The 14,341-nt window shown below is 40.4% G+C and overlaps 1 protein-coding gene across 1 annotated transcript; it reads right to left on the bottom strand.

Moving 5' to 3' along the window:
- Window positions 1-750: 750 nt before the first annotated feature.
- TMEM174 (transmembrane protein 174) lies at window positions 751-12,297 on the bottom strand. The gene is made up of 3 exons (XM_053457882.1): window positions 11,604-12,297; window positions 4,633-4,728; window positions 751-1,185 (listed from the first exon to the last, which is right to left on the bottom strand). The coding sequence occupies exons 1-3, from the start codon at window positions 12,218-12,220 to the stop codon at window positions 1,143-1,145; spliced, it is 756 nt and encodes a 251-aa protein (XP_053313857.1). The 5' UTR covers window positions 12,221-12,297; the 3' UTR covers window positions 751-1,142.
- Between the last annotated feature and the right edge of the window lie 2,044 nt (window positions 12,298-14,341).

Genomic DNA, 14,341 nt, shown 5'->3' with positions numbered 1-14,341 from the left:
TTACCAGTCACAGCTCATAACTTTGGCTGTTGCTTAAGGAGTCAAACACTGCCCAAGGCTATCACTATATGTGTGTGCGTGTTTCAGTTTGGTTATGAATGTCCTAGTTGTGCAAGAACGTACATGACTTGAGAATAAGAAGGTTGTGCCATAAAAAAATCATCTGCACCCCAGGTGTCCCAGCTCGCCTACAACGTAGATATTGTTTGTTTTTAGGGATTGGCACATACTTTATTGTCTTATGAAACATCTACCAAGTGTGTCTGGTTTTTCACAAAATTAGAATCTATTCTACATGAACTTGCACAGTTAACAGGTGGGTAATAATAAAATGTAGCAATTTTCTTTAAATTCATGTAGCATTTTATTTTTTTTATACAAAACACTAAAATGTTAACTATGTTGGGACTTTTAAAGAGGAAGTAGCCACCAGGGGAGGACTGACATTTTCTGGCTTGGGGGCATGTAAATCTAACCCCCCCCAACTGTCACTAACACACAAAAACACTAAAACATACTTACTCTCACACACGTTCACTCTAGCACGCTCACACAAGGTTTGGGCTGCCATGCTGCTACCATGGGCTCTCACCTCTATGAATTGGCCCTGCGCTGTTTGGAGTCCTGTAGCCTTGGGATTTTTGTATGGTAACATGACTTTGTGTCATTGAGGAGCAGAGGCTTAGACATGTCAGCAATTATTTTAACAGTCATACACAAATACAACCAACGTATACAATGTCAACCAAGTAATCTTTCCCTGGGGCTGGGTTTAATTTTCTTCTCATTCTGGTTTCTAAGTAACATAAAGTTATATAGCCATGTTGGTCCACGAGTCTTTAGCAAAATATGACACCTTTTAATAGGCCAACATAAAAAAGATGTGGAGTCACATAATCTCTTAGAACCTCAGGGGGGGTCAGACAAAGAATAGACACCAGAGGTCCCAAAAGTTTATTTGACTCAACAACTTTTTCTATGTTGGCCAATAAATGGTATCGCTTTTCACTAAAACTGTAGGTATATAGAAATTACATCAGAGCATATTTAGGTGCAAAATTGTGTAAAATAAGACATATTTAAGGGTAGCTGTGTATAAAAGAAGACACAAGACACTTTTTTCATGCTGTATAAAGCCGCTGTCACAACTGAGCCAGATTATGGGTTGTAGTTCTATTTTCATCACTGTAAAAAAATAAAATAATAATTATCAGAAGTCATCAAAGGGCATTTGGATTTAACTATAGGGTACCTAAGCAGATATTGTACTAAACTAAAAAAGGTAATTTAGAAATAGAGTGTGATGTCCTTAATGATCTTACACGGGTTTGAGTAGAAATGAGAAATAGTGTTCCACCATATATATATAAACCATGAACTGAGTGATGTTCCATGGTAATCATATAAACTTTAGCAGGTCTCTTTCATAAAAACAAAAACAACTTTTGAAGTTTTTTTCAGTTTATGGCAACAGGGATTTTCAATATATTAATATCCTTTGTTTATGTCACAAGACTAACAAGCTACAAATAAAATTATAGTGACCTTCAACTGTCCTCCATTGGCAGAAAAAGCACCAAATCTAATGCATCAAGCAGTCATATTACAATTCCACAATCTTATTTCGAGGTGACCTGCTTCCCTCATTCTCCAGAGTGTGATTAATACAAATTCACCTGCTTTCTTCCTCCAAATGGCTCCTCCATACTCTTCATTCTCATGCGCAAACAGAAGCATAAAACAAAGGGCACTTCATAGAATGATAACGTGAAACATAAAAATGTAGTACTTTATTAAAGTAATGACCCGAGGTAAGATGCACCTATGTATCAATCTCACACCTAAAACAGAATTATCTTTGCAAAGTACAATGCTTTTTTCATTTGCAGCTTCAGCACACACTAATCTAGGCAACTTTTCCAGCGTAACACTGCCGGGACATGTAATGTCACATGACCCCACTGAATAGTATAGCACTCTGTGCCAGCTGCATTAAGGACTGGCTGAGGCTTCACAAGTGGGGTAAGTGTGTGTCTAGGTTTATTATGTGTGTCTAGTTATGTTAGTGTTTGTGACTGTGTGTGTGTATGTGTACTTGTATGTTAGTGTCTGGTGCATGCATATGTTACTGTTGAGTGTCTGGTTGTGTTAGTGTCAGCGTGTGTGTGGGGGTTAATATGTCTGTCAGTGTGAGTGTCTGGGCAGGCATGTGTTTGTGTGTGTCTGATTATATGCGAGACTGTGAGTATATGTCTGGGTATGTTAGTGTGTGTTAGTGTGAGTATCTGTAGGTCTGGGTACTTTTGTGTATTAGCGTCTGCAGATATATGTGTTAGTGTATGTGTTAGTGTGTGTGTTAGTGTTTTGGTATGTTAGTGTGGCTGGATGTGTATGTTACTGTTGAGTGTCTGGTTGTGGTAGTGTTTCTCAGTACATTAGTTTGAGTGTCTAGGTGGGAGGGTGTGTTAGTGTGAGTCCTTGAATGAATGTTAATATTAGTTTATGTGTCCATGTGTGCTAATGTTTTTGTATGGTGCGTGCATTAGTGTGTGCTTGTTACTGTGTGTATCTGTGTTTCTGGGTATGTTAGTGTAAGTGTCTGGGTATGTAAGTGTGTGTGCATGGATGTAGAGGACTGCATTGGGAGGCGGGTCCTGCGGGTCCCGTGGGACCCGCCAAAAAACTTGCGGGCGCGGGCGGTCTTGCTGGTGCTGCGGGCGGGAGCGGGCGGTCAGGCACTGTACCTGCGGGTCCCGGTAATCCCGCGCAGTCCTGCAAGGATGCCTTCTCGCTGCTCCATTACAGTGTCTCCTATATTGCTCAGCCCATGAACAAGGCGGAGTCACGTGATGTGAGGTCACTTCCTGTGACTCCGCCTTGTTCCTGGGCGGAGCAAGAGAAGAAACGCTGTGAGGGAACAACTCGAGGGCAGTCTTGCGGGACTGCACGGGAAATCAGGTAAGGAGGCGGGCGTGATTGGCCACAAATGTGGCGGGAGCGGGCGGGATTGGCCACAAATGTGGCGGGAGCGGGCGGGAGCGGAACACCCACATTGCGGGAGCAGGCGGGATTCAAAAAGCAGTCCGGCGCAGGGCTCTACATGGATGTGTGTTAGTACTGATTGTGTCTGATTGTGTACGTTTGTGTCTGTGTGCTTGTGTGTTAGTGTATATGTTAGTGCGAGTGTCTAGATATGTTATTGTGTGTGTGATTTGGAGACTGAGTATTCCTTATAAAGAACTATTATATTCAAAACAATTACATAATATTTAACTCTCTTTGGCATATGCTATATTTCAAGGTGCAAAAAAAGTGGGCCACTGTTACTGGATACCAGCAGTCAGTGGGAAAACACCAACCAAGTAAAGTGGTTGCCCTCAATCATATTACACACAAAAGCTACTCCCGACAACCTTAGCTCATACCGGCCAGGTTCTTGTCAAGCATATGTCTGCATTCCCCAACTATGTAGACAGTGTATTCAAGGAGCTCTAGGCTAGAGTTAGCCATGCTCATGGAATCTATCAGAAATGCATAATCTGCATAATGCTTTTCACTTTTTAACTATTAATTATACTTTACACATTTAACCTGATCGAGGTTAAGCCCATGCAAAAGATGCTTATATGGTAGGGCTGTCTATATGAACACAAAATGATTCATCTAGAATGCAAACTGACTAAACACGAGAATGCATCTTTTTCAGGTGTCTTCTGTGGTTATTATTTATTATTATTATCTTTTATTTATATAGCACCAACAATTTACGCAGCTTATAGGTGAATTAAAAGCTCTAACATTAAATCCTAATGATCTGTGTCTGTGTAAACATTGTCACCAGAGCCCCCAAATTGTAATAATGTCAGGCTTGGTCCAAAAATTATACTACGTCATTTACAGCCATATCTGTAACTGCAGGTCAATTAAGAGGTGACCAAGAACCCCAAATATCTGATGTGTAATAACTGATGTGTAAATGTTTTAAAAGGCTATTGAAATGACATAACTACTGCATAACCAGTGATGTTTTGTGGCCTAGGCTGACTCAGAGATCTCCCTCATAGAGAAGTCACACTGGAGTTGAGTGGTGGGGGCAGCTAGGGTTCTACCACATGGGAGAAAGTGGTGCATTACCAGTTATGATGCACAGCAAGGATATAATTTGGGTATTCTCCCAGTATGAAGGGGGTCATGCCAATCAGGCTTGGGAACCAGAGACTTCTATGCTCTATGGCACAATATTGGAACTTTTCAATAAAGGTTGTTTCACATGGATCACCTCTGTTATCATAAAAACAACTGATAATTGTCATTGTTTGGCACTGAGTGTAAAGAGTACTTTTCCAGTCTCATCCTTGATATATTCTAGTGTAAAGATCTGTCAAAAAGGAATTGATATAAATTTTCCTTAACATCTGATCCAAACAAATACAGGAAACACAGCAAAGAGTAAAACAATGCTGTTGATTCTCCTGACCCTTCTCATTCTCAGACACAGAAAGATATTAACTTGGTTTTAGTAGAAAACATTTTTTAGAAGGACTTTGTACTCAATCATAAGTTGGAAAACTAATGTTCATAAAAAACAGGATTTTTCTTATGCAAGATAGAAGCTTGGTATTTTTTAATTACTTCCTTTCCGGGAATATTTCTTCATATAATGGAGGGGGATCTCTGTGCATACTTGTTCCATGGAGGTCATCAGGTAGACCTCCAGCATCTGGACCCCTGGAATGACAAAAAAAAGTGATAAAGGTATATCAGCTGCATTTATGTATCATGTAAATTAGTAAATTAACAGTGAATAAACAGTAGATTAAGCTGTTTGCATTCCTTATGACATTCTGTGACATTATGATTTTTAGGTCACAATTAATCTGTGGTGGCAGAATGGACCATGAAACATTTACCTGGCAATATATTGCATTGTCACTCTTTTAGTTTTCTCTTTTATAGTTTCTGCACATAATAATTAACACAATCGGGAATCCAATTAAATTCTTTAGTTTGTAGTAAATGCATTTCTTTAAACTAAAAAAAAGTCACTTGAATCTCAAAAGTTTCTTAAATGTCCACAAGAAAGTAATGCACAGAAAGACTTGGCAGTTTCCTAACTTAAGCAGAATGGGGTTAGTACAAAATATCTTCTTGTCAATAATGTCTCTTTACATATAACAAGGACTTGGCAAAGATCCCAGGTTAATTGCAAAAGTAACAGGTGAGTTGTTATGTCTTTGTTTCCCAGAAGGAATGTATATGTTGCAATATTAACAACTCGCAAAAACAATAGAGCATAGAGTATATGTACTGCAGTTTCAGCAGATACTGCAAACAGGAACAGGTAATGTTGATCAATGTTTGCAGGTTTCTCATGCAAATACGAAATTAGAATATCCCCATTCAGGTGTAGAGGTACCAGTCCGGATACACTGGATCTTCACAGGTACAGCAGGGATATCAAATGTCTACAGCAAGGATAGGCTGGAACTGAAGAATCCTCCATACAGGGAAACAGTGTTTTTATTAGAAGGACAGGGATTGCCATCACTGGCTGGTTCCACCTGGAATTCCGGATTTCTGTATTACTGCCAGTAAACCTCACAGCATTTAATCTTGAAGCAAAGACTGAATGATGTTTTGGTGTTCAGTGAGGGTTTTTAAAAGGGTAGTTTTGGAGTTGGATAGGAATAGTATACTGTATAATCCTGGTATGGATCATTAGCATAGGATCAAACAGAATCCTGATAGACACTGGTGTTGGACGAGAAGGCATTGCTCTCAATCAACATTCCAAATCATCAGAAAGATTCAATGGAGTTAAGGCTTGAGCGGTGTGCAGGCCATTTGAGTTCCTCTATACCAAACTCTTTTTATGGACTAATGTTGCTTTCTATAGCGAGTGATGCTACAGAGGACATGTAATTTTTATGCGCTATGTGCATGGGCGTAGGAACCCCTAAAAATCTGGGGGGACAGCTTTTTCCCCCATCAGATCCCCACTTTCTCACACTATCTACCCCCTCTCACACTTTCTTACTATCTACCCCCCTCCCTACCCTCCCTTCTCACTAGCTACCCTCTCCCTACCCTCCCTTCTCACTAGCTACCCTCTCCCTATCGCCCCCTTCTCACTAGCTACCCTCTCCCTACCACCCCCTTCACACTAGCTACCCTCTCCCTACCCCCCCTTCTCACTAGCTACCCTCTCCCTACCCCCCCCTTCTCACTAGCTACCCTCTCCCTACCCCCCCTTCTCACTGTCTACCCCAGGGGTGTTCAAGTTTTTTCTGCAGTGGGCCACTTCATCAGAATTGTATACGTGCGCGGGCCGCACTCATTTTTCACTGTGAGAAAATATGGCCTTTAATAAAATATGCAGATTAAAATAAAGTAAATGACACAAAATGTTTACTTTTCCTCTCACTGATTTCTGGGCCTAGAAAGTTTTGTGACTACAAATTCAGGACTCAGGATAATTAAAAATGAAATAGTTCTATTTATTCTAGGGATGCACCAAAATGAAAATTCTGGACAAAAACATTCACGGTTCACTTAGCCAAAACCGAAAATGACCCCCCACATTTAAAAATAATAATAAAAACTCACATTTTTAATAAAAGTAGGTAACACACCACAATTGGACAAAAAAAATAGCAACATGACTTGGCATGATAGGAGTCATACCCAGGCAGGCAGTACATGCTGGTACAGGGTGGCTGTAAGTGATGTGCAGACCCCATACTGCTGGCAGCATCAATACACAAGGGGGGCAGCTAGCTATGTTTCAGCATGTACTGGCTGACTTGGCATGAAAGGAGTGTGATTGCTAACAGCAATCACAGTCCCATCATGCCTAGGTTCCAGAACTTACACATCCAACCAGTAAATGCTGTAACCTAGGTATGATGGGACTGTGATTGCTGTTAGCAATCACACTCCTATCATGCCAAGTCAGCCAGTAGATGCTGGTACAGGGTGGCTGTAAGTGATGTGCAGACCCCATACTGCTGGCAGCATCAATACACAAGGGGGCAGCTAGCCAGGTTTCAGCATGTACTGGCTGACTTGGCATGATAGGAGTGTGATTGCTAACAGCAATCACAGTCCCATCATGCCTAGGTTCCAGCACTTACACATCCAACCAGTAAATGCTGTAACCTAGGCATGATGAGACTGTGATTGCTGTTAGCAATCACACTCCTATCATGCCAAGTCAGCCAGTACATGTTAGTACACGGTGGCTGTAAGTGATGTGCAGACCCCATACTGCTGGCAGCATCAATACACAAGGGCAGCTAGCTATGTTTCAGCATGTACTGGCTGACTTGGCATGATAGGAGTGTGATTGCTAACATCAATCACAGTCCAATCATGCCTAGGTTCCAGCACTTACACATCCATTCTATCACACACACACTCATTCATTCATTCATTCATTCATTCATCTACTCATTCATTCATTCACAGATTCATTCCCTCAATCACGCTTACTCATTCAAACAGGTTTTAAACACCCCCTTACCTGCACTGCAGCTCCTCGATGCCGCTCACAGTCTTCAGCAGAGGGCGCAGCCTCCCTCTGCGTTCTCTGGTACTGCACAGAGGATGTGATGTATTGTCACGTGAACTCTGCTAGGTTCCGGTTCCTCTGTGCAGTACAGAAGACCCTCCCACAGGTAAGTAGCAGGGCTCGAGGTGCGGATCGCGTAAGATCGGTTGCCCTGGCTGCCGATCTTACGCGGGCCGCACCTTGAGGTCTTGCGGGCCGCATTTGCTGCGTTTCTATTGGGGGGGGTTCCTACGGCCCTGGGGGGATTTCTTAATTATTGGTCCCCCCCGCATGAGTTACTGGGGGGGATGTGCTTCAGTTCTCAACAACCCCACTCTGTGAGTGTGCATGGTCTACCACTTCATGGCAGATCTAGCAGGGGTGAAATCTCCCAAACTAAATTGTGGCAAAGGTGGCATCCTCTGATATCATGTGTAAAGTCACTGAGCTCTTCTGTACAACCCAATCTACCACCAATGTTTGTCGATGGAGATGGCTGTCTATTAGCTTGATTTTATACACCTGTTAGTAATGGGTGCGGCTGAAACACCTACACTGGATAATTAGTTTAATAATAGTTTTGGTCATATAGTATATATATATTCTTCAGCTACACTGTGAAATCTATCAAAGAAAAATGAAGATCAAATATACTATTTTGAAGCATCTGAAGAATACCCATTCCATCCTGAAATCTTTGTATGAGATACATGCTTTGCAAAGTGAACCCAGGAGGCTCCCTCTCTATGATTTTTCAAGCTTTTCTGTGTGTAGAGGATCTGCCAATCGGCCAACATCCATAGCCCTTACATTAGTTTTGCATGTTTAAATGTCCCTACAAGGTTTCCATTATACACAGGAAGCTCACATTTAATTAAAGCAAGGAGGCTTCAATAAAGAAGTGAATGAAAGTGGCTATAGGCATCACTTGGTGCATGGAAGCTAATTGAAACCTGTAGCTTAAAAAAAGGTGATAGGCACACAAGTAAATATAATTAAACCAACAAAGGTGGAAAATCATAGTATAACATGAGAAAATATATTACCTACATTTTGTTTCACTGTTAGCCCTTTCCTCTCTCCATGGAATTATATGTTCTCATAAAAGGTGGGCTTCAAAATTTAGGCTATGGGTTCCATTTCTATGCGCATGATGCCATATACCATTCTGAAAGCAGAGGTGACGAAGGAGGATTGCAACTGAGTGGCTCAAATATGCCCCTGACCCTGTGGCACCTGGACCAACTGCATCACTTGCCCCATGGAAGCTATGGCCCTGACAATGAATCACTTCATGCAGACACTGTGATTGGCTAATCCCAGTGATCACACCCTGTCTGTGTTGCCGCGATTACCCCTGCCACAGAGGAGAGACCCCATTGGCTCCCACAATTCCCAACACAACAAGCACCATGTTCCTTCTGTGTAGCACAGGCAAATATGTAAATGACACAACAAGGCTAACTTGTTTTTTTTTTTTACACATAATGACTAATTTTTACTAGAGTGAAATAGCTCTGGTGCTGAATGGATTAAAATGTAACTTCATTTATTTACAGCTCATAAAACGCGCTTCCATGTCGCTACCTGTTAACGGAATTTTTTGTCATATTACACAAAGGTAGTGACCCTCGTCAGTCTTGAAATAAGAATGGGTACACTGGCTATTTATATATAAATATGCATACATTTTATATGGCGCTGACCAGCACATGCATGCTGCTGGTCAGAAGGGAAGTTTATTTCAGAAGAGGAGAAACGTTAGAACACGACGTCACATCTCGTGTTCTGATGTAATGTACTGAGAGGGTGGTAGATAAATGAAATAGCATCCCATCGGAAGTGTTAGAGACTAATACAGTGAGGGAGTTTAAACAGGAATGGGATAGGCATAAAGCTATCTAAGACAAGATCACGGACTGATTAAAACCTGAGCCTTACATCAGCAAAAATGGGCCGAATGGTTATTTTGTATTCCTAAGTGTGATGTTTAACTGAGAAATTCATTTCCTTCTCTGGGTTCATACATCCCACAAAGTGCAAAGGGCAGCACTTTACATCTTCTCTTCAAAAGGCTGAAAACTCTACATATATGTGTATGTGTCTCGGAAAAAATGTAGTCACTTGAAGACAATAGGCCCATGACTGTAGTATTTTGAAGATCTATTAAAAACATTAATTTACAACATTTTATTTTACAGTAACATAGTTAATCCTGTCATGTTTGTTGATTTAATGGACCCCAAATGCTGGGGCTATTTGAGACCATGTTCCCTCCGTGAAGACGCCAAAGCAGTTCCGCAGATCTGTATCAAGTTCGCATCTGCAGCGTTATGAAACCTAATATTTGTATCATATCCACAGAAGCAAATGTGTCATTTCCACTGGTGCAAACAGAATAAACATAATGTATGCGACATAAGAACTGTTTGCTCTTTGCTCGGCTCAGTTATTTGCCACTAATTAACTTTTTGCAGCAACTTAGTGCAATTTATGAACATTAATGCTTTACATAAGTCACCTCAGTATCAAAAACAAAAGTCCACAACTGATTTACAACCAGTCATAAAGGTTTATCTCATAAAGCGCTAACAGCCCCTCCAACAAATCTACTTCAAAGTGGAATTAAAATCATGTAGTCCATATAATGCTGATACCACGCTGTCTCTGAATTCTGTACATATAAGGATGCACAAATTCTCTTTTCTAATCAATCATTAACTATGTTCTACTGTCTTCTTATATAATGTATATAATATCTCATCTTATCTGTGTGCAATAAGGTACCAGAAAGCCACCTCTTGTCCTGCAAGTTCTTCCACCGCATCAGTTCTACTATTGTGTTTTAGAGCTTGGCTGGGTTTGGGACACTAATATTTGTGTTTAGGAGCAGCATGGATGTGAGCCTTGAGCTTAATTTTGGCTTTTTCAACTAGGAAAACTTTTGACCAACATCCATGTATACATAAAATAAATAAAAGGGAACGCCGCCTTTCCTCCTGGCAGTTATTAATACAGCACCTGCTGTGATGAACAGAGACTCATTTCCAGCATTACAAGCAAAGTAGCAATCAAAGGCAACGTGCCTCCATGTAGCCATTCTGCATTAGATTAAAAAGTTTTAAAAGAATTTGATTGATTTTTCAATGTGGCAATACACACATTAGGATTGGGCCTTGTTATGGGGGAACCAGTGACCATGAAGTCTCTGCTCTCACTTTCCAGTGATGTCTACTAGTTCTAGTCCCTTTCATCTTAGACTTGGCTCTCTGTTACTAATGGTGACCAGATATCACATCATATCCCTACACAGTCAGCAACAGAGAGCATAATACTTGATTCTGGAAGATCCATGTGTACAGGGTAAACCAAGAATGCGCCAAAACAAGTAAGGGAGATTCCTAATCTTTGCAACAATGGGGGCCTTAAGCATTTGTCACTAATGTTGTGTTTTTTCTATTTGGTTATAGCTTTAGCCATGATGCCAAACTGCATTTCCAAAATGCTTCATATGCTAAATAAAAGATGAGTAAGCTGTTTCTGTGTTAGAGTCTTTTTTTTTATAGGAGAGGCTATCAAAACCATTCCTAAACATACTACACTACTGACAAAACTATCGTGTTCGAAGTTCAAAGAACATCTGGTGCGTGTCTACTGTGTTTACAAATACAACCAGGATAATTAGCCATGATGAACAAATAAAAAGAGCTGCAACACTTCCAAAGTCATCAAATGTGACCTTTTATTGTGAATGTATGTGTATGACCGCACAGGTAACATTTTGACCTACATAGGACCTCCGCAGCAAGATCAGTTGTGAAGCGCAGTCTCCACTCAAAGCGCCTTCATAGTAAAATAAATACTAAAATAGGTTTCAACGTGACCTGCCCATTTGTGCAACAGCTGTAGAAATAGAGACATTTTCAAGTATGATGTATCTAAATATGGATATTGTTTTTATAAAAATATCCCTTTGACTCCTACAAAAGACCTTCAATTTACTAATGAATATAAAATATTTTTTTGCAACAACAAATAACATAAGCACACAGACCTCTCATATCCATTGATTGTGGATTGTGGGTTTGGAGATGAATCATCTTCCAGAAATGTTGGGTTGTCCATGGGATAAATACTGTAATACTGTGGTGGGCACAGTTGTGATGTTGTTCCATTTCCCACACTGGGAATTGGTGGTACTGATGTGGCACTCATTGGAAAACCATCTTGAGTTGTGTAGGGAGGAGGGATGTACTGGACCACAGTGGCACCATGAAAGGTGATAGGTTGATTTATCCCAGTAAAGACAAAGGACTGTGCTCCAGAAGGCTGCTCTGTGTCTAGTGCTGTCTCCTCACTGTTTTTACATGATTTACAGGAAAGCATTTTAAACTTGCACACTGAAATAAGGGCAAAAGTCACACCCACTGACAACAAAATAGGTCCCAACAACTGAGTCCATTCAAACCTTTCAAATCCTTCGCGTCTTATCCACCCCATCACTGTGAAGGTGATACCAACCAGTCCCAAAAAAATTCCAGAAAACAGCAAAGTAGCCCCTGCTTTGTCGCCATCTGACACCTGTGTATCGTGCCTATTGCTTTGATAAGGGGTTACTGAGAAAACATTGAAGGAAAAGTCATCCACTGGCTGGCTGTTATTCTGTTCCATTCTTCGGAAGCAACTGTGTCTTGTTACCGGTTAGAAAGAAATCTCTAACAGCTTGCTGGGGTAAAAGTTCAGTCTGCTTGTAAGTACAACCCGTTTAAATGATTACAGCAGTTCTTTTTATTAAAGCGTAGACTTTAGCAGTAAAGAGCAAAGGTCTGAGCAGCGGAGCTGAAACACTCTGCATAGTTAGCACTTGAGGTTTTTTTTTTAAAGAAACTATACCTTTATACGCACAAATATATGGAGAAGTATAATGTATAAAAAATCTGCTGAATAACAAGCCAGTTCCAAAAGCATTAATAATACCTGGTAACTGCAGGGAAGCCTAATCTGGGTTTAATGGAGAAAAAAGTACAAAAACAATGGACAACCAAGTGTTAGGGCCAACAGTAATTTGTCTGCATGTATAAATAGTTAATGATATATCTTGGTAAAGAGACTTAAGGCAAATACTTTTTTTATGTACTTCGGACTCCCAGTGTAAATATTGGCCTTATGTAAGCTCCTGACAATTATATTAAGAAACGTTGTGTCCATTCTGCCTTTAGACTGACTTACACAAAGTCCAAAGGTTCCTACTTATACTCTCAAGTACTTGCCAAACAGCATCTAACAAACATGGAGGCTGTACAAGAGAATATGTTCATATTCAAAATCCATGCAAATAACACAGAGCGTGCATGGAAGGCCTTTCATCATTCTGAGTGACATATGAGAGATCGCGGACAAATTTACTTTCACAATTCACACACCTGCTAGATTCCTTACAATTCACGTATTTAACATAATAGAAAAAATACTACAAAAAAACAAAACAAAAAAACAATTGCATCATTAAAATGACATAGGGTCAAACTTAGAACTACAATGTGCACAGGAACCGCAGTCATATCCTTAGCATACCCTAGCAGAGATAACTATTTAATGTCAAATAAGTGAAAATATATATATGTATTAATTTCATCATTGGTACAGTATTTACCTAAAAGTTAGTAAGCTTGCAAGCACAGGGCCCTCCTCTCCATCTGTACCAGGATGTCTTGACATGTGTCAATCATATTGTCAAATTGTATATGGTCAGTTTTAATGTTATTTTCCACTTTCCCTATTGTAATAGCAGTAATAGGTCTGCCGGGGCACTAAAAGTAAACAATGTATCCAGTGTAGTGGAAAAACACTTTTTTGCTGAGGTGCCTGAATTGACAGCCTTCTAGTATTTTTACAGCAGAGATGTGAGGCTTTTTTTTTTTTTTATTGAGTAGAGAAGTCAATTTCAAAGTTATGTGCTTTCTGGAAAAATCAGGAAAAATAATTAAGAATGCGCATCTGTGATCCTGATGACTCCAGAATGATCACATTGGAGAAGGTTGGTAAACCAGGTCCTATTTGCCATGGACCACATCAGCTTGCTTCTACAGGACGATTATGTTCATCAGGGACCGATCCCACATTGCGATCAGTGTTCCATCTAAGCAGTGCGCTTGTGCGCGCGCACATAGCTTTTTAAGAGAGCGCACAAGTCCAAAAATTGTGCACACAACAGGTTTTCCCCAAAAAAGAAAAACTTTATGCGGCACTGATATTGTGCGCACAAAATTTTTGCTCTGTGAAAATTTTTGCACAAGAGAAATTTTCTGTGCACGCCAACTAAGAAAAATTAGATGGAACATTGATTGCGATCCTCAGTCACGGAGTTTGACGACTTGGATATGAAACATAGATTGCTCCCAGCATAGAGCCTTTTCTTCTGTGTCAGACGCCATGCCGCACAGTAGGATGCTTGTGACTTCTGTGAAATACATGAACATATAGAAACGATTTTCTTCCTGGTGTAAGTCTTGTGACCTACTTATATTTTTGAGTTCTTTCAGCAAGGTTTAGAAATTGGCATGAGGCAAGCTACCCTTCGGGTCCAAATCTTTGCCTTAATCAAACAAATCAGCCCGTTACAATAATTATCTGCTCAGTAGACCTTTCTGTTCTTCCAAAAGGACAGGGTGATTTTTCTACTTCCGCCAGAATTCCGCCCCAAGGTTTGGTCGTCCTTTTATCTGTCTCAAGATATCATCCTCCCTACTTTCTGTCCATTTCACCAGAACAGGAAGGAATGCCTTCTTCACA

The sequence above is a fragment of the Spea bombifrons genome, chromosome 1 (assembly GCF_027358695.1).
Source record: "Spea bombifrons isolate aSpeBom1 chromosome 1, aSpeBom1.2.pri, whole genome shotgun sequence".
NCBI lineage: Eukaryota > Metazoa > Chordata > Amphibia > Anura > Pelobatidae > Spea > Spea bombifrons.
This window is presented reverse-complemented; position numbering and strand designations above follow the sequence as displayed.